Genomic DNA, 23826 nt, shown 5'->3' with positions numbered 1-23826 from the left:
CCAACTTCTTCTGACTGTTTTCTCACACCTAGCAGGGAACTCTGTCAGATCACTAATACAGACTTCTGCAATAAAAGCCTCACAGAAGTAACCATGTGGAATCTGCGCGATTGAGCATAAAATTCCCTAGAAGAAAGTTTCTCAACAAATCATTATAAAAAATACAACAAAAAAAATTTACTCTTGGTTTTCTAAGATGTTTGTTCTAAGCATGAACTATGTAACCACAATGGATGAACAAAGTATCCCAAGAGCACACAGCATGATGTTACAAAAGCTCTCATTAGTGCTTTAAATTAGCAGGAACACTATACGATAGCTTTTTGTTCCCAAACCTATGCTTAGCATCTTAGCTTCCCTCCCCCCATCAAATGCCCTTTCAGATCACAGCTGCATTGTACTATCTGTACACTGCATGAACACAACAGAAACATAATTAATCCTAAAACACAAAGAGGGTTGGATGACTTACTGCGAGTTTGTGAACTTTGCTTCTGTCTTAGCAAAGAGGAGGGCAATATATCACTGTGGTTTATCGGAACTCATTTCTATGTTAACATTAACATTCCATAATGGTGTACAAGAATTCAGGAAACACGGTCCTCTTTCTGATTGCAGGATTATGGATTTCATAGATCTATAGTGTTCCAACAAGCCATCTTTGACAAGTGTGAGCATATGAGCCTATGTAATTAATGCAGAGTCAAACATCTCTGCACATCTTAACTGCAAGCTGCTGGATCATTAAAAAAGGCATGTGTTTTTGCACTGACTACAAATAAATCACTCGCATGAATTCCAAAACAAAATGGCATGACATAGTCTTAGGATGTGCCCCTTTACCAGTGTATAGTTTCTGTGCACTTGAGAGCGAAAATGACAGAATATACACACGATGAATCCATTTGCACGTGCATGAATTGCACAGTGAAAAAAATGACATGTTTGGTGTGAGAAAATTAAATGATTTGTGCACAAAAGTGACAGTGGGTGAAAAAAATGTCACATGAACAAATTGGGGCAAGGCTGCGTCCCTTTTAAAAATGGTGCTGTAGCAAAAATTATGACAGTCATTGTACTGGATGCTTAGACAAATAGTACCTGGGGACTAGGATAGTGGGTTGGAAGTGGAAGGACTGAAAGATCCAAGAAATAGATGTGGTTGACTGTAGGTGGGTATGTAATATTTGGCCAAGAGCAGGGGTGAAAGTAGGCCGGTACGGGCCAGGCAGCATGAATGGGTTGGCTGGGGGAAGCTGATCCCCAGCCCCACCTCTTCTGCCCAAGGCCCCGCCCCATACAGGTAAGTCTTTTATATTACTTTCACCCCTGGCTGAGGGATTGTTTTTCATTTTGACTTTTTTTTTTCCAGTACCAGAGCAACCTCAGCAGAGCTAGCATTTATGGCCTCATATATTTATGCATTACAGGCGAAGCTGGTAGCGCCTTTTATACTTAATACTACCCCAAACTTCCCATTATAAGACCCTATTTTCAGTTCCTTATAACTTCACCAAACTTTAGCCACCTGGGCTGACATTTTCCATGCCAGGCTGATTATTTATTTATTTTATTTGGTGTATGGAAGCGGTTTCACCACAAATGACTGAGCCATTTCTAAGAATCAGATTAGGGAACATTATGATGTTTTGCTCATGTTTAAATATTCTTCCAACCATTTCACTGAAAGAAGGAGTCCCAAGAGCATTTCAAGCAGAAATTTGGCAGAGAGGCATACTGAATCGGAACTGACTTAAGCCTGGGCAGGACAAGAATGATCATGTGACATTCTCAGTGATGACCCCCACACACAGCTATTGACACAGACTCTAGGCCAAATCTTCAGCTCTCATACAACAGCATAGAACAATTGATGTCACTGGAACTATACTGATTTACACCAACTGAGGATCTGGCCCTATATATACTATGGACTTTAGTTGCTGTGGTCTGAGTGGTATTGCTGCAACATGCCAAATGAAAATGTTACGTGTTTGATAATCATACTGTGATCCCAGTTTATTTTATAGTCACAAAATATTTTACGGGAAGAATTTAGCCATTTATGAATACATTTACAAAATGGCAAATCAGATAACTTTTTCCTGTGAAAGTGATGAATTTGGTGTTTAAAAGGAGTTCCTTTTATTACGGTCAAGGAAATTACAGTCGGAAAACACTTACTGTAAACTGTATTTGGCATCCACCCATGATGTAATCTAAGAAAGAATGCATCTTGTGGATCTGGAAATAAGAAAGCAAAGACATTCAGATGAACTGTGTATTGCTAAAGGATCCAGACTTTGAGACAGCTTGTTTAAGGAAAAATAAAACATGGACTGGGATGGCGTGGGAGAAATCAGAGAGGGAGAGACTTAAAGCTAAGTTAAGAGAGGAAAAAAGAAAGATGAGAAAGCAACACAAACCGTTCTGAAACCACCGAAATTATTTATGCACATCAAGGAGAGAAGAGAACAGCATTCCTCTGCCTGAAGTCACTGGGGATTTTCCCACTGATTTAAGAGAGAGGAGCAGGCATTTTTTCTGAATTCAGAGACATGACTTTGAAAGAATGGGAAGGGAAACATCTCACAGAGATGGTCATCCCGGTGAACTTCGATGTACGGATGCATAATGGCAATGTATGGCATATTTGATTGCTTACTGGTATTATAAAACAACAGGAAGGAGTAATTGGGGAATGTTGATTGTTTACACACTAGTTCCTCTACAAGGCTGAGCTATTTTTCCTCTTTTGAGGGGCTCCATTTCTATTACTCCTTTATTACCCCAAATCCTTGGTTTTATGGATTATTTGACAAAGACGTTGTTAAATACACTGAAATATGTTCTAAAGTCCCCCCAATCAGCAAATTTACCTTAAAGTTCTCAGACAAAAACTATGTTAAGGTGGAGTTAACATGGAGAGCAATTTAGGGTACAACACATTACGGGAATGTTTTAATTATGCCCAGAAGAAACATCAGAAACCAGGGAATTCAGAGGTAAAGGTAAACTTAAAAGAAACCCCACTATGTTAAGGTATGGATATTTAGGGCATCCAAACAACCTTCACTCTGCTTGACAGTAACAAAGTGTAAAAGTCACATGTTTATCGTTACAACATTTTAGTGTCTAATCCCAGAGGAGATTCAATTGTTTTTTTATTCCCTCCCCCCACCCAATAGTGTCACTATGCAGGACACTGAAGGTTAAGAAAATGTTGAAAGAGGGTAGTTTTTCACAGAATTCTCTGAAACAGAACATTATCTGTCAGACTCTGCTAAAAGAGAAACTTTCAGTTATGAAGATTAATGGTAACAAACGACAATTAATCCTAAAATATTTTCTTCAAAGATAGCCTTAGCACAAGATCTCAGCGACTTGTTAGTGTATGGGAAGTTGTAAGTGTCTGAGTTACTTCATTCTTAAGATCATTTGGACGGGTGTGGGGGTGAGGCACGGGGGCTGGTCTGACAGACATTCATTGATTCCAAGACCAGAAGGGACCATTTGTGATCATCTGGTCTGACCTCCCTGTATAATACAGGACAGAGCACTTCCCCAAAATAATTTCTAGAGTAGATCCTTTAGAAAAATATTCAATTCTGATTTTAAAAATTGTCTGTGATGTAGAATGCAACTCTGCCCTTGGTAAATTTTTCCAGTGGTTAATTCATCTCACCGTTAAGAATTTATTCCTTCTTTCCTGTCTGAATTTGTCTAGCTTCAATTTACAACCACTAGATAGTGATATACCTTATGCACTAGACTGAAGAACCTATTATTAAATATTTGCTCCCTGTGTAGATACTTATAGACTGTAATTAAGTCACTCCTTAACCTTCTCTTTGTTAAGCTGAATAAATTGAGCTCCTTGAGTCTATCACTTATTCAGCAGGTTTTCTAATCCTTTAATGATTCTTATAGCTCTTCTCTGAATCCTCTCCAATTTTTCAACATCCTTCTTGAATTGTGGATACCAGTGTCACCAGTGCCAAATACAGAGGTAAAATAACTACTCCTACTCAAGATTCCCGTTTATGTAACCAAGGATCGCATTAGCCTTTTTGGCCACAGCATCACACTGGGAGCCAGGGGTGCTTAAACTATTTGTATAGTGGGGGCGCTGATAACCACTGAACCAAACTGTAAACCTTGTATTTGATGGAAACCGCTTTACACCAGGGGGGCGTGGCAGCACCCTGAGTTCCAGCACCTATACTGGGAGCTCATGTTCAGCTGATTATCCACCATGACTCTCAAATCTTTTCAGGGTCACTGCTTTTCAGGATAGAGTCCCCAGTCCTCAATACAGCCTTCATTCTTTGTTCCCAGATGTATACATGTAGAATACATTATACATATACGTGTACTGAAATTCATATTGTTTGTTTGCACTAAGTTTACCAAGCAACCCAGATCGCTCTGTGTTAAGAGACCTGTCCTCTTCATTATTTACCACTCCCGCAATTTATGTGTCATCTGCAAACTTTATCAGCAATGATTTTATGTTTTCTTCCAAGTTATCGATACAAATGTTAAATAGTGAAGGGCCAAGAACAGATTCCTATGGAACCCCACTAGAAACACACCCACTCAACAATGACTCCTGATTTAAAATTACATTTTGAGACCTATCAGCTAGACAGATTTTAATCTAGCTAATGTGTGCCATATTAATTTTATTTCATTCTAGTTTTTTAATCGAAATGTAATGCAGTACCAAGTTAAACATATTATGGAAGTACGTCAACACTATTAACTTTTATCAACCAAACATGTTATCTCATCAAAAAAACTATCAACTTAGTTTGACAGGATCAATTTTTCTTAATACTGTGTTGATTGTCATTAATTATATTGCCCTTCTTTAATTCTTTATTAATCGAGTCATGTATCAGCTACTCCATCATATTTGTATGGAATCAGTGTCAAACTAACAGGCCTATAATTACCTTGGTTATTCCATTTCCCCTTTTAAAATACTGGCACAACATGAGGTTTCCTGTAGTCTTCTGGAACTTCCCCAGCATTCCAAGACGTATTGAAAATCACATTTATAGTGCAGTGAGTTTCTCAGCTAGCTCTCTTAAAACTCTTCAAAACAAACTATCTGAACTTGCTGATTTGAAAATGTGTAACTTTAGTAGTATCTATTTAATACCCTCCTTACAGTCTAGTGGATTGAAAAGAGTCATCTCATCACATGATAGGGCTACACCAAATACGTAACAGAAATATGTATTGAACACTTTTGCCTTTTCTGCGTTATTACCAGTAATTCTATCATTTCCATCTAGTAATGGAAATTACCACAGGGTGCCGCATTTTTTAAAGGAGCCACTTTAAAATTAATTTTAACTCCGTGTAATGCACCCATTTACTGTGAGTTCTCAGAAAAGTCACTCTAAACTTGAAAAGAAAGAGATGTAATTTTGGGGAGGGTATGATGTATTCTTCCTGTGTAACAAAGTGGTTGAACCTCTCCTTTCAGTGCAACATTTTTTTATGGGGCCATGACCAGCTTCCCTATAGTAATGCTCAACTTTGAACAGTGAATCTATAAATATGGCATTAGAAAATTCCACGTTTACTGAGTCTTAATGATTTCCATATCAGTTTACAGGTAAAATATGTTTTTACAGCTTCCAGCCCCTCAAACACAACCTGGGTTCTGACTCAAGTTGGGCTGTTTCCTTCTTCAGCTTATTATGACAGGTTTTGCTGTATTTTTTATATGATATGCCTAAGAAAGGATAGACTGCTAGAACACAAATAGCTTCCCTTTGCCCTTCCCATGTCACAATTTTTAGTTCCACACTTGAGATTTTCTTTGCTGGCTCCATTTCCAAAAAAATCTTTATAAATACATTATTAACAACTGGGAGGAGGAATAGACAAAGTATTCTTTCAAATGCAGGTACCTTGCACTGGTTAAGAATGACAATGCCTGAATTCTTGTAACTCTTCTTCTTTGCTTTGTACTTGGGGTTTATGCACTCCCACTGTACCTGTGAAAACACCAGTCACTGCATGAAAGAAAATTCATGTAAACAAATTGAATTAATTAAGGTTGCATGGTATGTTCTCTATAGTTGATTAAGTCCCATCAAATGGCCCAAAGACAAAGATGGCTAAACATTAACTGTACAAGGAGTGATCTTAACCTAGTCCCACCTACATTCTGGTCTGCAAATATATGCATAGTTCTCAAACAGACATTTAACTACCCAAATCTGTGTACGCCCATGCAGGTTTTACATGTGAAACATTTAGGGTTTTTATAAAGAGATCATTTCAGAAAAAGTGGCTCCGCATATAAATAAAAATGATGGGGGGAAATTGTCTGATACTTGATATTAAATACATTACTCCCTACATATTAACATAACATTGAGGGTTTGCATTAAACGACAAAGAACACAGCAATTTAGACCTGAGATTGAAGTACTTTCCTTAACCCCTTTTGTTGGAAATAGATCCTTGAGAGTGCAATATTATACGCTGTAGATACTATGAGAAAATAAGAAGTTGAAAATAAGAAATTAATCTAAGTACGTAAAAGGAAATTCAATAACGACCGCCACATAGCACTCGCTGGAACGTTTTCAACTAACTTTTGTTGTTGTTGAAATATGCTGATTTGTTGAAGCTGAAATGTTTTGCAGTAGAAAGATCAATTTCAACTTAAAAGTTACTTGGTTTTGGTAGTTTAAGACAGACCAAACGTTCAAACTTTGAACTCTAAGTAGTACCTTCAAAAATATGCACACCTGCCTCTGCACAAGCACAACCCACATTTGCACGTGCAAATACCTGTCTGCACATGTCCCATTTTGCATGAGCTATTGCATATGCACACTTAGGGCCTGAGATTTGAAAAATATTGTCTTTAATGTTATTTCAGGGGCATTTTTTGAAAATGGGGGGAAAACACTCAAGGAAATGTGTGTGTACTGACATGGTGCCAGGCAAGATGAAAAATCCATCTACAAAAGGGGCCAATACTATGTTGTAGTGGGGCAGTTACTCCACTCCTGAGGGAAAAGGCGAGGCTGATTGGGGAAGCAGCCACAGCTGGAGCCATGCCCCAATCAGGCCACAGCTGGCCCTATAAAAAGGGCTGTGAGCCAGGAGCTAAGTCAGTCTCTCTCTAGTAGTAGAGAGAGAAGGACCCAGCTTCCTGGGAGCAGGGTACCAGAGGTAGAGCAGTGCTGGGAAAAGGCAAGAGGAGCTGGGGAGCTCCAGCCCAGGCTGCAGACCTTGTGCAAGGCACTGGGCTGCAGGGAAAGACAGCAGGTCCAAACCCCCCTTGCCAGTGATGAGTGGTCTGCAGTCTGCCCCAGTGAGCGGGGGCTAGATGATGACTGGCAGTAGCCACTGAGGCAAGGGGGGGATAGAGGGTTGGGGGTTCCCCTGGGAGGGGAGACCTAGACTCTGGGTTACTGCTGAGGGCAGAACCCTGAAGAAAAGAGGCACCAGGGTCCAGGAGGGACATGGGGGGCCAGCGGCAGGCAAGACACTGGCCAGGATGAGGTGCTCCATACACTGGAGAGCTAATTCCCAAGAAGACCAGCAGGAGGTGCTGCAGTGGTGAGTCTTTGCCTTGCTACATATGTAAATAAGTATTTAGACCATTTTTTAAATTGAATGATGTTGGCTTGAAGTTACTGTATTTTGTGTATTTGTGGAAGAAATCCTTAATTAGGTCCTGACACATTTAAAGATGTGATGCATTTTAAGCATGTAAATAGCCCCGTTGACTTCAATCCTCTTTAGGCAAAGCCCTAAGAGCAATTGTGCCAGCCATAATCTTGGCCAACACACTGGGGATTGAACTCAGGACCTCCAGAATGAAAAGCAAAAGATCCAAGCTGTTGCAATGAGAGGCTGTAACAACTCATATCCTCTGTGGATCAGCACAGCTGGGGCCTTGTAACACACACCAGTGAATTACACAATTACTTTGAATATTCAACTTTTCAAAATCAGGATCCCTTTCAAAATATCTAATAGGGAAGGATACTGCTTTAGAGCAGTGTGAGACCTTCTCTTCACCAAGGGCTAACTGTGTGCCTGTACTGCACTCCTAACCTCGTGGCTCCTGGAAACAGGTGACCTAGCTGATAACAGAAAGAGAAAACGTTTAACAAAAATATTTTCAAGCTGTATGAAGTAAGCTGCCTGTGCCCCAGTTTGCCCTACAGCTCAATTATTTGTCTTGTGAAATGAATTTTCTGACTGAGGTAATAGGAAGACACAGGACCCCATGTTGCTGGGAAATTCTCCAAAACTGCTTTTCTAATCTCAGGAGGATAGTTCAGGCTCCCCCAAAAAATTTAACAGAGTTCTCCATGACAGGAGATGGCAGCAGAGTAGAGGGAAGAAATGTGATTGCAATGCAAAATCATTGATCACTCGGCTCTGAGTATATTTTACATTAAACTAGCTTCACTGGTAGCAGCTATTCTATAAACTTATTGGATGCATTTATAAAAAAAATTGCTTAGTTTACCAGTTACAATGGAGGCAGCAGTATCTAGTGGACAGGGCAAAATATAGGAGCCAGGAGTTCTAATCCCAACTCTGATATCGAATTTCACCAAACAGATCATCACAAACCTCACCACCTTCCACTCCAAGTGCAAAGTGCACTTCTCTGATCTTGCCTTCTCCAGGATAAACTCATAGCAGTGTATACAGGTAAAAAAAATAACACTTCAGTATACATACAATTCTCCCTTAGGGAGAGGATGCACCACACATAATAGATGTTGGTCACAGCCACCACTCCCAGGAGGAAACGTAGGGTAGTGGTGGTTGCAGACTCTTCTGAGGGGGACAGAGGTGCCCATCTGTCACCCTGACATGGCATCCCAGGAGGTATGCTGCCTGCCAGGAGCCTGTATCTGACATGTTATGGAGGGATTGTCGAGGATCATCCGGCCCTCTGACTACTACCCTATGCTACTCATCCATGTGGGCACTAACGATACTGCGAGTCTGACCCTCAGCAGATCAGACGTGACTACAGGGCTCTGGGAGTAAGAGTGAGGGAGTTGGGAGCGCAGGTGGTGGTCTCTTCAGCCCTTCCAGTCAAGGGTACGGGCCTTGTTAGAGACAGATGCATCTTGGAGGTGAATGTCTGGCTGCGAGGATGGTGTTGCCAGGAGGGCTTTAGCTTCCTTGACCATGGGATGCTGTTCCAGGAAGAAGGACTGCTAAACAGAGATGAGGTCCACCTATTGAGGCAGGGGAAAAGTATATTTGGCTGCAGACTGACCTAGTGAGGAGGGCTTTAAACTAGGTTCAACAGGGGCAGGCGACCAAAGCCCACAGGTAAGTCAAAAACATGGAGACCTGGGAGAAGGATCAGAATCTGGGGGGCGCATGGACTGTTATAGCAGAAATAAAGGCGAGACAAGACAGAATTGGGGGAGAGGGGGGTATCAAATCCGTATCTTAGATGTCTGTATACTAATGCAAGAAGTACAAGGAATAAGCGGGAAGAACTCAAAATGCTAGTAAATAAACACAACTATGACACAGTGGTATCACTGAGACTTGGTGGGATAATATGCATGACTGGAATATTGGTATAGAAGGGTACAGCTTGCTCAGGAAGGACAGGCAGGGGGGAAAAAAGGGAGGAGGTGTTGCCTTATATATTACAAAGTATACACTTGGACTGAGGTGGAGATAGAAATAAGAGACAGACCTGTTGAAAGTCTCTGGGTAAGGATAAAAGGGTAAAAAACAAGGTGATGTCATGGTAGGGGTCTAGTACAGACCACCTAACAAGGAAGAAGAGGTGGATGAGGCTTTTCTTAAACAACTAACAAAATTATCCAAAGTACAGGACTTGGTGGTGATGGACTTCAATTACTCCGACTTCTGTTGGGGGAAAATAACACAGCAGGGCACAGATTATCCAACAAGTTCTTGGAATGTATTGGAGACAATTTTTTATTTCAGAAAGTGGAGAAAGCTACTGGGGGGGAGGCTGTTTTTGATTTTTGACAAATAGGGAGGAACTGGCTGAGAATTTGAAAGTGGAAGGCAACTTGGGAGAAAGTGATCATGAAATGGTAGAGTTCATGATTCTAAGGAATGGCAAGAGGGAGAACAGCACAATAAAGACAATGGATTTCAAGAAGGCAGACTTTAGCCAACTCGGAGTTGCTAGGTAAAATCCCATGGGAAGCAAGTCTAAGAGGAAAAACAATTGAAGACAGTTTTTCAAAGACATTATTAAGGGCACCAGAGCAAACTATCCCACTGTGCAGGAAAGATAGGCAGTATGGCAAGAGACCACCCTGGCTTAACCAGGAGATATTCAATGATCTAAAATTCAAGAGTCCTACAAAAAGCAGAAACTCAGTCAGATTAGAAAGGATGAATATAAACAAATACTACAAGTATGTAGGGACAAAATTAGAAAGGCCAAGGCACAAAATGAGATCAAACTAGCTAGAGACATAAAAAGTAACAAGAAAACATTCTACGAATACATTAGAAGCAAGAGAGAGCCCAATGATTGAGTAGGCCTGTTACTCATTGGGGGCAGGAGACAATAACAGAAAATGTGGAAATGGCAGAAGTGCTTAATGACTACTTTGTTTTGGTTTTCACCAAGAAGGTTGGTGGTGATTGGACGTCTAACATAGTGAATGTCAGTGAAAATGAGGTAGGATCAGAGTCTAAAATAGAGAAAGAACAAGTCAAAAATTACTTAGACAAGTTAGATATCTTCAAATCACCAGGGCCTGATGAAATGTATCCTATAATACTCAAGGAGCTGACTGAGGAGATATCTGAGCCATTAGCAATTATCTTTGAAAAGTCATGGGAGACATTCCGGAAGACTGGAAAAGGGCAAATATAGTGCCCATCTATAAAAAGGGAAATAAGGACAACCCAGGGAATTACAGACCAGTTAGCTTAACTTCTGTATCTGGAAAGATAATGGAGCAAATAATTAAGCAATTGATTTGCAGACATCTAGAAGATAAGGTGATAAATAAGTCAGCATGGATTTGTCAAGAACAAATCATATCAAACCAACCTGATAGCTTTCTTTGACAGGGTAACAAGCCTTGTGGATATGGGGGGAGCAATAGATGTGGTATATCTTGACTTTAGTAAGGCTTTTGATACTGTCTCACATGACCTTCTCATAAACAAAGGGAAATTCAAGCTAGATAGAGTTACTATAAGGTAGGTGCATAACTGATTGGAAAATCATTCCCAGAGAGTAGTAATGAGTCCTTCACAATCATGCTGGAAGGGCATAATGAGTGGGGTCCCCCAGGGATCAGTTCTGGGTCTGGTTCTGATCAAGATCTTCATCAATTCTTTAGATAATGGCATAGAGAGTAGATTTATAAAGTTTGTGGATATTATCAAACTGGGAGGGGTTGCAAGTGCTTTGCAGGATCAGATTAAAATTCAAAATGAGCTGGACAAACTGGAGAAATGGTCTGAAGTAAATAGGATGAAATTCAATAAGAACAAATGCAAAGTACTCCTCTTAGGAAGGAACAATCAGTTGCACACGTACAAATGGGAAATGACTCCCTAGGAGGGAGTCCTATGGAAAGGGATCTGGGGATCATAGTGGACCACAAGCTAAATGAGTCAACAGTGTAACACAGTTGCAAAAAAAGCAAATATTATTCTGTGATGTATTAGCAGGAGTGTAGTAAGCAAGACCTGAAGTAATTCTTCCATTCTACTCTGCGCTGATTAGGCCTCAACTAGAGTATTGTGTCCAGTACTGGGCGCCCCATTTCAGGAAAGATGGGGACAAATTGGAGAAAGTCCAGAGAAGAGCAACAAAAATGATTAAAAGTCTAGAAAACATAACCTATGAGGGAAAATTGGAAAAAACTGGGGTCGTTTAATCTGGAGAAGAGAAGACTGAAAGGGGCCATAACAGTTTTCAAGTACATAAAATGTTACAAGGAGGAAAAAATGTTCTTAGCCTCTGAGGATCGGACAAGAAGCAATGGGCTTAAATTGCAGCAAGGGTGGTTTAGTTGGACATTAGTTAGGAAGTTTTTCCTGTCAGTGTGGTTAAGCACTGGAATACATTTCCTAGGGAGGTTGTGGAATCTCCATCGTTGGGGATTTTTAAGAGCAGGCTGGAAAAACACCTGTCTGGGATGGCCTAGAAAGTATCTAGTCCTGCCTTGAGTGCAGGGGACTGGACTAGATGACCTCTCAAGGTCCCTTCCAGTTCTTTGATTCTAAGGCATTTCAGTGCTTAATGCTCTTCAGGAAGGTGTGCAGCTTCTATGACAATTTGGGTGGTAGAAGAACATACAAAATAGAATAATAGTGTGCCCTTGGGCAAGTCACTGCACTTTTCTGTGCAGCGGTAAAATGTGGATAATAATGCTTACCCAGCTTTGTAAAGCACTTTGAGATCTATGGATGATGTTCTAGATAATTCCTAAGTATTAAAATATGAAAATGTACAAACAATGAAAACCTAACTGATCAATTAGCATCACAAGCCAAATAAATCATCTTAGGAAATTCCTGGCAAGTGAACAAACAGAAGGAAAGAATAAGTTTTCATCAGGTAAATACACTACCTGATTTAGTGAACTGAAAAGCTTTTTGTAAAATAAATGTTTAGGCTCCCTGACTGTGGGTTGACTTAAAAATGACAATTTTAAAATCAAACTCACCTCCTCCTTTACTTATCTGCCAAGAACTGACCCCAGAGCTCTGCATTTACACAGCAGGAGCTGATTATATGACAAGCATCATTTTCTAAAATTCCCTAGACAATCCTTTCTGTCATCAGCTCTACTTGAGGGAACAATCTGCAGCACAGGTCTTGACAGGTAAGTAATGATGCAAATTGTTTTGAATATTTTGCTTTCACTGCTAAGACAAGTTTGTTTTTTTATGTACTCCTACATTCTGCTATTGATATGGTATCTGTCACCTTTATTGACTTTTTTTTTCCATCACTTAAATTAACCTTTCAGCTGAGAGGTAACTAATACGAGAGTCTATACTCTGACATTATTGTTAACCACCATAAAACTGAGATTCATCATTCTAATAGTGTGCCAGTTAACATTTCTTCCATGTGCCTGACAGCTCTGGGCTATGAGCTCTTCTCTCCTCATGAAACAGGAGGCAATATGACTTCACCGCTTCCTGCTAATTTAATACAAGAGCTGCGCAAAAGGTTTTACAATGAAAGGCCAAATGTAGGTTGGTTGGTTTCTTTAGAACCCGCAACCCCAATCCAGATTGAGGGAAACAGCTGAGTGAACCTGAGCCATTTTCATGTTTTTTCCTTCCCTTGCCTTCCATGAAATTTGGCAAAATAATGCTGACACCTGCAAGGAAGTCATATTTCTAAACCTCCATTCTCTGAAGTGAGACACAGATCACCACAACCAGGGACACTACTCCCTGAAATAAAGGACATTGTTTGCTTCTTCAAATGTTCCTTCTCTTACCCTACCAATCCCCCAGAAGTGGAGTGAAAAATTATGCATCCCACTGAGACACTTCTTCCCATATACATGTAAAGGAGAGAGAACTTCCTAAATGTAAACATTTAAAGAATAGAAATTTTTAGCAGCATACTTCCAGCAATGGCATTGGCCAGTATGTCAAATAAATAAAGGTACCAGACTGAAGTGGTTCCATGTACCCTGAGGCAAGAGTAACTGACACAGAGCTTTTGTTTTCACTTAGGACCTGTGATCACATCAGATATACCCCAGGAAAACACATGTGAGGAATATGAAGTATGACGCCAGAGTAGGTGACACTCATCCAAAATGGTGCATGGACCATCATCTGTGTATTTTTCTCCAAATAATTGCTTTTAATTTCCCTTTTCTTTTAGGACATTGACATAATAATGGGTTATTTTTTGTTTCGGCAGCAAGTCACTATTTAATATGTTCTGTTGACTCTGGGTGAGCAATTTGCTTTCAGGGCATTCATTCCTGCTGGTTCCCAAGGTTCAAATGGCACCTTTCTGTGCCTGTAAGGGCCATTGCATTCTCTGCCTCCCCCCAGGAGGACAGGTGGTGGTTGCACACTAGCTGCTGCGGGGGCCCACCATGGGTAGGCTGGCTGCTTTTAATCTCTGCCAGGGCTCCACAGGAGAGTCACAAGTGCAGACTGCAGTGAATATCTGTGCATCCCCTGTTTTCTTGACCAAGACTCTAAAGCTTAGCCAGCACTTCTGGAACTGCGCTGGTTGCCTGCAGATTACCTGATGAAAGGGAGATTACTGATGCACTGGGCTGTTGCAGCCCCCCTTTTCTGCCACCAAGCTTCTGATAGTGCAGAGCATCGAGTGTATTTGACCTTCTGATCTTAAAAAGAGAAGTGGCGCTGTCTACTAAAACTGGGCAAATTGAGACTTGCCTTGGTACATTACTAAAATCACTAACTGCTTTACTGTCTCACACATGCCCACTTATGCGAGTGCAATAGAACCCTGATCATCTGAAGAGTTTGGGACAACATTCGAGAGTTTTGGATAGAGGGGGCAGCTTTGAGCTGGCTTTGAGGCCCCCTCCTACTTTGCCTCAGAATCTCACTTATTGGAATCCCCAGAGAAGGCACAGTTTTGTCTGACAGAACATTCTAATGAATGAGGCACATACAATGGAAATGCTATGGGGAAGTTAAATCTTGTGGAAATGCCAGAAGAGATAGCAGATGTAGGAAGGTTTCTCCCTTCCCTATATTTTTCTTTGTAGAGACAGATTTTTTGATTACATAATTTCTCCCATTAGGGTCCAGGTGGTTTGTTTCTATGGCTTTTTTTTCCAATCCATCTGGTTCTATTGCCTCTAATTTCAAAATTGTGTGGGTTTTTGGTTTTTTAATTAGAGGAGGATTCCCCCCAGTTCAACTGTGAACAGTTTTACCAGTTAGTCTTTATCATTCTTTTCCATTCTGCTTTTTAAGTGGCCAGGTTGTTTAATGCATTAATAAACATTATAAAACAACTGCACAATATAGGTGTCCCGATTCAGGAAAGCATCTTTACTCAGAACAGCACTTAAGCTAAACTTTAAGCCTGTACTTAACGTCTCACTGAAATCAATGCTTTCCTGGATAAGGGTATAGTTAAGCATGTGTTTAAGTGCTTGTCCTGAATTGGAGCCATTGAGACAAAAGCTATGGTTAAATTGTGAAGGACCAGTTTTGGAATAAGACTCAAGGAAAGGTACAATAGAAGGATAGGATATGTTTTGCAGATGTTTGTTAGAGGTTCAGTTTTTTAAAACAACCCTAATATGCATTCTCCTAAATAATGTTTAGCATCTGCTATAAAAATAGGTGTCTTCCACTTTAAAGTAGCAGTATTTTGAGATGTGCAATGTCTGCGTGTCATATAAGGGGAATGAGAACTGGGAATGACTGACTACAAAATCCTGTGACAGTACAACTCTCCCCATACCATGCTGGGGATAAAAATGAACTTTGTAAAATTGTTCCTTGTGTTTTCTCCCCTCACAGCACAGAATACTTCATTAATCAACCTGGGGCAGCCTGGATGTTATGGATCCCATGTCTTCAATGCTTTCCTATCAGCTTTATGGTTCAGAGTGTCTCTGATCATTGTGTGTGTCACTTTTGGTGACGGAGCACCTGTCTTTTGAAGAAATTTCCATCAGGGATGCACACATTTGACCATTATGTGCTCCTTCTCCCACTCATAGGCATTTACTTAAAGCTGCTGTTTTCTCAACAGGCTGGCCTTGCTATTATTATTCAGCTTGGTTCCTGCCCCCTCTTTGTGAAAGCTCTCATTCCACTTCATGATTAATTTTTGACATGCACCAATGCATGCAATCTAGTAATTGCTCTAAAATGTCTGAGGCCAACTCAACCCTGGTGTAAGTGGGTCCAGCTCCACTGACTCAATTTGGCCCTGTAAGGACAAGTTTGGATCAGGCTTCATATTAAGGCTCCATTTAAATGATTTATAAAGGATTAGTAAGTGGCTGGCTGATGTTAGAAGCATATTGTAGACATGAGTCACGTGTTATAGCATAGATGGTTATAAACACATCAGCAGAAAATCTTATAGATGGTGATAAGCAACCTACTGACTCATTGGACTCTGAACCAATTGGTTAGCCATTTATTAACCTTATTTATAAATAGAACCTTAATGTAAAGTGTGAACCAAGTTTGTTTTGCACTTTTAGCTTGATTCTCGCATCTCCATTAGACAACATGGGCAACAGTCTAGGAGTCCAACATTATTATTTCCCACACAGAGAATTTATCAACACTAATGGCTCCAGGATGAAATAATAATAGGAAATGACAACTTCTCCAATTAGATATGCCAAATCATTTATCTTTTTCAATAACTGCCATCAACCCCTATTTGTGAGGCTCACACTGACATAAAGAAGTAGAATTACTAATGAGGTAATTCAATTTTCTCTTAGGAACTGTAATTCATAAGAAACTGGTTAGTTACATAATGATGATTTCCAGTAAGAGCTGGTGGCAGCAAAGGCATGGAAAGCAATGGGGGAAAGGAGCAGGGAAAGAGGGGAAAATGACACTCAGCCAATAAAGGGTCTTTAGCCATCACGTGAGTGTTGGCTTGCAGTTGCATTCCAGCAGCTGATAGAACTTCTATGCTTAGACTTGCATGAATATAAATAGGAGAATAGTTGTACTTCCAGACAAATTTCTATCAGATACATAATTACAGTAACAGTGGCACCTCCCTTTTTTGCTGACTTCATTTTCAGAACATCTTGTCCAGGTAATAATAGGATATCATACCAGTTAGTTCAAATATCCTTCCCAGAAGCAGACTGGCAACTTTCTGGATCTGAGTGTTGCTAATAAGTTAGTCTTGTGATGGGGCGCTCAGCTGCCCAGGGAGGGATAAGCATGCTCAGAAATTCCAATTAACTCTAACTCATCTCCAGTTTCTGCTGGAACCATTAGTGATTTTTTAATTTAGTGTAATGCCTGCTGAGGAACATGGCTTGGAAATAACTTAACATTTTAACGTAGCCATTGTTAGGCATCTTAACAGTGTACACTAAACACAACAAAACATTTAAAATGTAAATTAAAGAACCAACTACCCCCAAATGGAAAATATCCAATTGATTTCATGAGGGTCAGGATTTTACCTCATTTTAAAATAGAAAAGAACAAAATGGAATTTCAAGGGCATTTTCTACATATTTATAAATACTCTATTAAAGGAAACTGCTTTATACACTGATGCACTGAGTTCCCCTGGTCCTAGACCATCCTTGATTCTACCTTGTCCCTGCTCTACACGCAGTTTTCACATTCCACTGTATCTGCTCTGAGTAAAATCTCTGACTCAATCCTGCCCAAATCTTGGGGCTCTCCCTTTTCATCTTCCTTATTCTCCCAAATTGGTTTGTATACCACTGACCACTCTCTGATTCTTAAAATTCTGTCCTCCATCAGCTTTTGCAGCTCTGTCCTTTCATGAGTTGTCTCCTACTTCTCCAATGTCTACTTCAGTGTCTTGTTGGGTGGATCTACCTCCCCCTCCAAATATAACCAAGATATTCTGGAAATCTTGTGAGAAGTAAGATCAATATTTTCATAAACTTCCAGCTCAATTTCAGAACATAAAAACAGCTATACTGGGTCAGACCAAAGGTCTCTCTAGCCCAGTATCCTGTCTTTTGACAGTGCCAGGTGCCCCAGAGGAAATGAATGAAACAGTTAATCATCAAATGATCCATTCCCTGTCGCTAATTCCGAGCTTCTGGCAAACAGAGATGAGGGACACCATCCCTCTCCATCCTGGCTAATAGCCATTGATGGACCTATTCTCCATGAATGGATCTAGCCTCCATGAAACCAAACAGGTTTGGGTAAACTACCAAAATGCACCTCCCAATCTTTCAGGGGACACCCAGCACTGTTCTCCAGGTCAAATTCTGGACTCAACAATGAACTTCAGTGAAACTCTCCTGATACATCTAATAAATAGGTAGGCTCAAATTCTATACTAACTTACATTCCATTTAAGTCAATGGAACTGCATAAGGAGCAAGTCAACTTGAAATCTGGCCAGTAAATTCAGATGTTATACAGGGTTTGCACCTACCTGTCTCCCTTCCATTGCTCCTCGCATTTCCTTGAATGTTGAACTAAATTCTCCAATGAAGTCATGTTTGCCATTGGAATCCCAGTCCCAAACTATGCACTGGTGAGGGAGAGGAAAGAACAGAGGAAAACATTGTTCTTTAGGCAACAATTTTGCAACTGTGGAGCAATTACAGTATTTATTTGATTAAATGTTATATATGGAAACAAAACTAAGCATACAGTAAACATATTCTTGTCAAGATCGGAATGAAATGACATGTGAAATCTCAACATAGCTCACCAGAAGGGTGAGATGTTTATTGTATTAATGGCTGAAGAAAGTGAAATTGCATGTTTAGTGAAAATTGATTGAACAGATTTTATATCCAAGTATAAAGCATGTTAGGTATAATTGTATATTCATGTTCACCCAGTGTTCTTAGTTATAATAATACTGAGCACTTCGCTCTGCAAAGTGCTTTACAAACATTAATTCATCTTTATAACACCCTTGAGAGGTAGGTAAACATTATTATTCCCATCTTACATTTAACAGAAGAGAAACGGAAGTTACACTGAACAGTTTCTACAGTGGCCTTTGCGCTTGTGTGCCTCTCTGTTAGGTGCCCATCTTGAGATACCTGGTCATCTGCTGTTCCAGTTGCCTTCCACTAGAATTGTGGGGACTCAGCACTTCTGAAAATTAGGCCCAAAGTGTCTCAGGTTGGCACACATAAATGGAGGCACCCAAAATCAGATGTCACTTTGTAAATGGTTGCCCAAGTGACTTGCCCAAGGCAAGAAACTAAATCAGAGGAAGAACTGGGGTTTGGACCCAAGAGTCCCTGGCTCTAAAGAGTAGATCACACTGCCTATTAATAGGTACATATTTTAGCACCAGCAGCAGAGCTGGCCATAATTGCCGGCCATTTCCATTTTAACTGCTTGTTTTCAGCCATTCATAACTTTAATTTGTAAACATAGTCGCTCTGGCTAATTTATAAGAGAATACATCACCTTGAGCTTTAGAAAAGTTATTTATTGTTTTTTTATTACAAACATATGCAGAAAAACCCACAGTGGTGAAACATTTCAGGGTCCAGCTGCCCACCTTGACTGGCAAGCAGCTTAGCACTCATAGAAAAATATAATTGTTAAACAACCAATTTTAAAATTGGCACATTGTCAGCAAATATTCCAACACACCCCTTAAAAGACAGAACCTCACATTGCTCCCCATGTTCCTTCAGACCAAAGCTTATGTACTTGGACAAGTCTTGCAGTATGCCTGGAAGGTCAATAAAAATAGACTCTAGGGTCCAGGGGACCAGCTTGGCAAGCCAGGGACCTGGCTTCAAATGTAGGTGTGAAGTGTTTGTTTTTAATCTCTATATATCAGACAGGTTCTTAAATTCATTAGTCTGTTTTGTGGAGACAGGGTAGGGAGGTAACTAAATTCATAGCTGAGACTTCACAGGTGAATATGCCACTGCTCACTTTATCACTTAACTTCCTTTCTTCCGAAGACTTTATTGTAGTTTGACCTTTCAGACTTTCCCATTTAGAGTGCCTAATAAGTGATGTCGTCTACTGCAGTCAAGTTTCTTTGATTCACAAACAAGCTATATCTAGCAGTCACACAAGGAAGATTACAGCATCTGTGCTCTTCCAGACTCTAGTCAGTGGGAATGGTTCACGGATTAGACAACCCTCCTGTGTTGAGTGTTTTACCATATCGGGTGCGATGACTTTTTTTTTAACCTTTCTATGAAAGGGTCCCAAAGCGATGGAAAAACTTCAAATCAAACAAGTAAGAGTTCTCTCTATAAAGCACAGAATTATTTGACAGTTTTGACAGATGAAAGAGAAATGTTCCTCTGTATGCATGTTTATTATATTTACTCAGCAACAATAGTATAGAATTGGGTTCCCTGTTCTGATAGCAGGAATATCTCTTGAAATATAACTGGAAACAGCATTTCCATCACTAACAGTGAAGATGAACCTTTTATAATGAAATCTTCAAACAAAAAAACTCTGGTACACATTAACTACAGCAGTTAGAGGCACTGGTCAAAAAACCCACAAACATGATTTTGCCAACATTTTTTTAAAATTTTGAATTGTTTTCTGTTCCACATAACTTGAAATGGATCCACTTTCTGTTTTCTGTGGAATGGTCTGTTACTAAAATTTTCAAAATGATTTAAATATTTTTCCAATTTTTTTATTTGCTGACAACACAGAAAGAAAACACTGTTTCTGGTGAAATAAGTGTATAAATTGAATTATTTTTATAATTTAGAAAACAATGAGGATATTGGTAAAATAAATCTTGGAAAATTTAGTGAAAATGGAATTTCAAAAATGTTGACAATGTTTTTTGAAAAGTTTTTTACTTGCAAAAGGGCAATATTTCAATGGAAAAAAATTCCATATGAAAAACTTCAACAAGCTCCAGTGTTTAGTGTGTGATTAAGCTCCACTGGAGGATGAACATAGGATCAGACAAGGTTACCTCTAACCTCCACCATGAGCAAATAAGAAGAAGTTTTGAAACAATAAAAATCAGTTTCTGCATAAGAAAACTAAGTTAGAGCTCTTCACCCACAGAGCATAATTAAATGCCCAGTGTGATAGTCCTGTAGCGTACAAAACAGTTATTGTTGCACAAATGGAATTCCAATTATTAAATAACTCAGGACTGAATGTGTGACTCAGTGAGATTAATTGATATAGCACAAAACAAACTGAGTACTGTGCGGTTTGGAGGAATTTCTTGAATTGTATTAAAAGCTTCATGAATATTTATTTTGCCAGTATGTGGGCAATTGCATCACAATGATAGTGTAACAGTCTGAGATTCACGTGATACTATTCTACATTAGGAGTTTTTTATTGTATATATTATATATCAGTTCTGCTCAATTGATGTTGCTGTCTCTTAGGGAGGATAAGACCACATTCACAAGTATGAGCCAGATGCTTTGCCTCATTGTGGTGAGCTAAAGCAACACTAACCATGAGTTTTTGGCTGGTTTGCATCAGAGAGGCACAAAGCAGCCAGAGCATACCCCTTATTGGTATGTAATATACAAAAACACCCTAGGATAAAACAATGGTATTTAGGTTTCAAATTCAAGCACTTAGAAGTTAGAAAATGCTAGCTTTAAAGTTACCAGTGCAACCTTAATTCTGCCCCTCTGAGTGCCCATCCAATAAGGCACAGATATTATATTTTTTTTTACAGGATGTGATCATGTAATTAAAGACTGTAACATAATGCATACGTAGAAGAGGGCTGAATAAAGGTTGCACAGGCAAAGTGAATGTGAAATGTTATCAAATCAGTATGATAGTGTTTTACACCTACAGTACTTTGCAGAATGAGTATGACTAGATAATGGGACAGGGTGTGGAAATCACTCAGTATGTCCTATAATCTGATGGCATTACTCTATTGTATAAGTATGTTATGCACTTCAAAAATTAAAGTTTTTAAAAACAGAAGTGAAACATTTCAAGGTCCAGCTGTCCACTTTGACTGGCAAGCAGCTTACCTGCTTTCCCGCCTCACGTCTGACATAGACAAGATAGTCAGCACTAGTAGCTACAGAGGACAAATGCTAGTGGCCCCATGTCCTGAACAGAAGTACTGAACTGGTGGCAAATGCTGCTGAGCACTCATACAATACCCATCAATTTTCGTTAGCAGCAGGTAAAGGGGTTCAGTGCTAGAGCATAGGACTAATCTTCTTCTGCAGCTGCAAGTCTCTCTCTGACAAATGGAAAAGAAAAATCCAATGAAGGGAGACAGGTTCTTAGAAATCTATGAACAACAAAAAATGTGTTTCTTTGCCCTCAGTATTATGTGGCCACTAAAGTTTGGAGGAGAAGGACCAATATTAGTTTTTCAGTAGCCCTTGACCTTAGTATTTTAACTCCAGTTATGTCCTTTGAGTTTTACCTCCTAAGGTGGCCCTATGTGATCTCGCTCTAGTCATTGTTGAATTACTGGATCCACTTTCCTTCTCTAAAACACAACCACAGGTTACTGGAATATAAAAAAAGGGAAGAATCATGTTGCTTTAGTGACTCATCTATTATCTGCTTTTCATTAGGATTCTAAGCAGAGGTTAAGAAGGAAGGACTATTAGGGAGGTTAGAATTTTAATTGGAGATTATCGAAGTCAAATTATGTTTAACACATTCAACAAAGCATGGCTCAAACGGCTTGTTTGTTTCATTCCAAAGGTGGTCTAACTTTAGTGTTTGAGAAGCCTGTGCTATTTGGCACAACCTCAGCAGTTGAGGGATACACCAGAGATAGTTCACAAGGAAACACAGTATACTGTCTGCAATTGTCTTACGGCAGTGAATACTTGGCAGCTAGATCAAGTACAAATGTGACCAGCACCGGAGCTGCAACCTGAGCTGGGGATCCCATGTGGGGCAGCTGCTTCTCCCTTGGGCAGAGGTGACTTTGCAGCACCAGCTCCTGCTTCGCCTCCCTCCCTGTGCCACTCGGGTTAGGGCTTGGCTTGGCCTGGCCTGGAAGGGTGTGGAAGCAGTGCTCTTAAAGCTCAGGGCATGGGGCTCATTGCAGAGCCTGGCCTCCAGCTCTCACACACAGCGCAGGGAGAGAAGGTCACTTCTCCTACCCCGGCCCATCTGGCCCAGACAGGCAGACTGACAACACCCCCCGCCCCTCCTGTGATCGCTGCCTGCAAACGCCACTGCCAGCCTGGCCCAGGGCGTGGGGACTAGGGTGCCAGGTCATCAGTCCACCCCAGCCTGTTCTCAGCCAGGGTCGACTCCCCCCTGCATCTTGTAGGCAGGCTCTGCTTCAGCTCCAAGCCCAGCTCTGCAGGTGGCAGGTGACTCCTGGGGGGGAATGAGCAGGGGGCTGTAGGGTCCGGTTTTAGCCTCAGCCCCCCCTTCTTGAACTCTAATATATTCCACAAATCTATCACATGGATTTTACTAAGCAGCCTACAACTCCAGACAATGGTTTGCACTTGGTTTACTTACGGCCTAGAATTTTTTTTTTTTAGTGAAAGTTTATATTCTGCAAGATCCTAATATGTCTCATAGCTCATCAAGAGAGCTAGATCTGCCCATGGTGAAATCCTGGCCCTACTGAAGACAATGGGACTTTTAGCATTGATTTCAATGGAGGCATGATTTCACCCTTCATAATACCTCTGTGCTACGTTTGCATGATATTTAAAAGGGCTGGGGCCATAACAGACTCTCATATCTGCAGCTCAAACACAGAGGGACCTGTAACACAGGGGTTCTCAAGCTTTTTTTTCTGAGACCCCTCCCAACACACTATAAAAACTTCATGGCCCACTTGTACCACAATAACTGGTTTTCTGCATATAAAAGCCAGAGCCTGCGTTAGGAGGTAGCAAGCAGGGCAGTTGCCTGGGGCCCCATGTCACACTGGCCCTGACAAAGCTACATTGCTCAGGCTTCAGCCCTGGCTGACAGAGATCAGGGATCTGGGCTTCAGCCCCATGTGGTGGGGCTTTGGTGTACTGCCCTGGGCCCCAGCGAGGCTAATACTGGCCCTGCCTGGAGGCTCCCGGAAACCTGCTCGAGGCCCCCTAGAGGGCCCCAGACCCCTGGTTGAGAACTACTGCTGTAACACACACACGTTGGTAGGTTACACTTAGCTAATGGGCAAGTGATTCATCCGTCTTTATGGAACAT

At 40.6% G+C, this 23826-nt stretch overlaps 1 protein-coding gene across 1 annotated transcript in view; it reads right to left on the bottom strand.

Moving 5' to 3' along the window:
* The window catches only part of CPNE4 (copine 4), a 335322-nt gene that overhangs the window by 53742 nt on the left and 257754 nt on the right, over nt 1-23826 (bottom strand). Inside the window, exons 9-11 of the mRNA XM_073333242.2 lie at nt 18128-18226; nt 5928-6014; nt 2185-2244 (exon numbers count right to left, since the gene is read on the bottom strand). Of these exons, the coding sequence (XP_073189343.1) occupies nt 2185-2244; nt 5928-6014; nt 18128-18226 (246 nt within the window). The remainder of the gene's footprint in view (nt 1-2184; nt 2245-5927; nt 6015-18127; nt 18227-23826) is intronic.

Source organism: Lepidochelys kempii, chromosome 2, assembly GCF_965140285.1.
Source record: "Lepidochelys kempii isolate rLepKem1 chromosome 2, rLepKem1.hap1, whole genome shotgun sequence".
NCBI lineage: Eukaryota > Metazoa > Chordata > Testudines > Cheloniidae > Lepidochelys > Lepidochelys kempii.
Note: the sequence above shows the minus strand (reverse complement) of the source record. Positions and strands in the feature narration are given on the sequence as shown.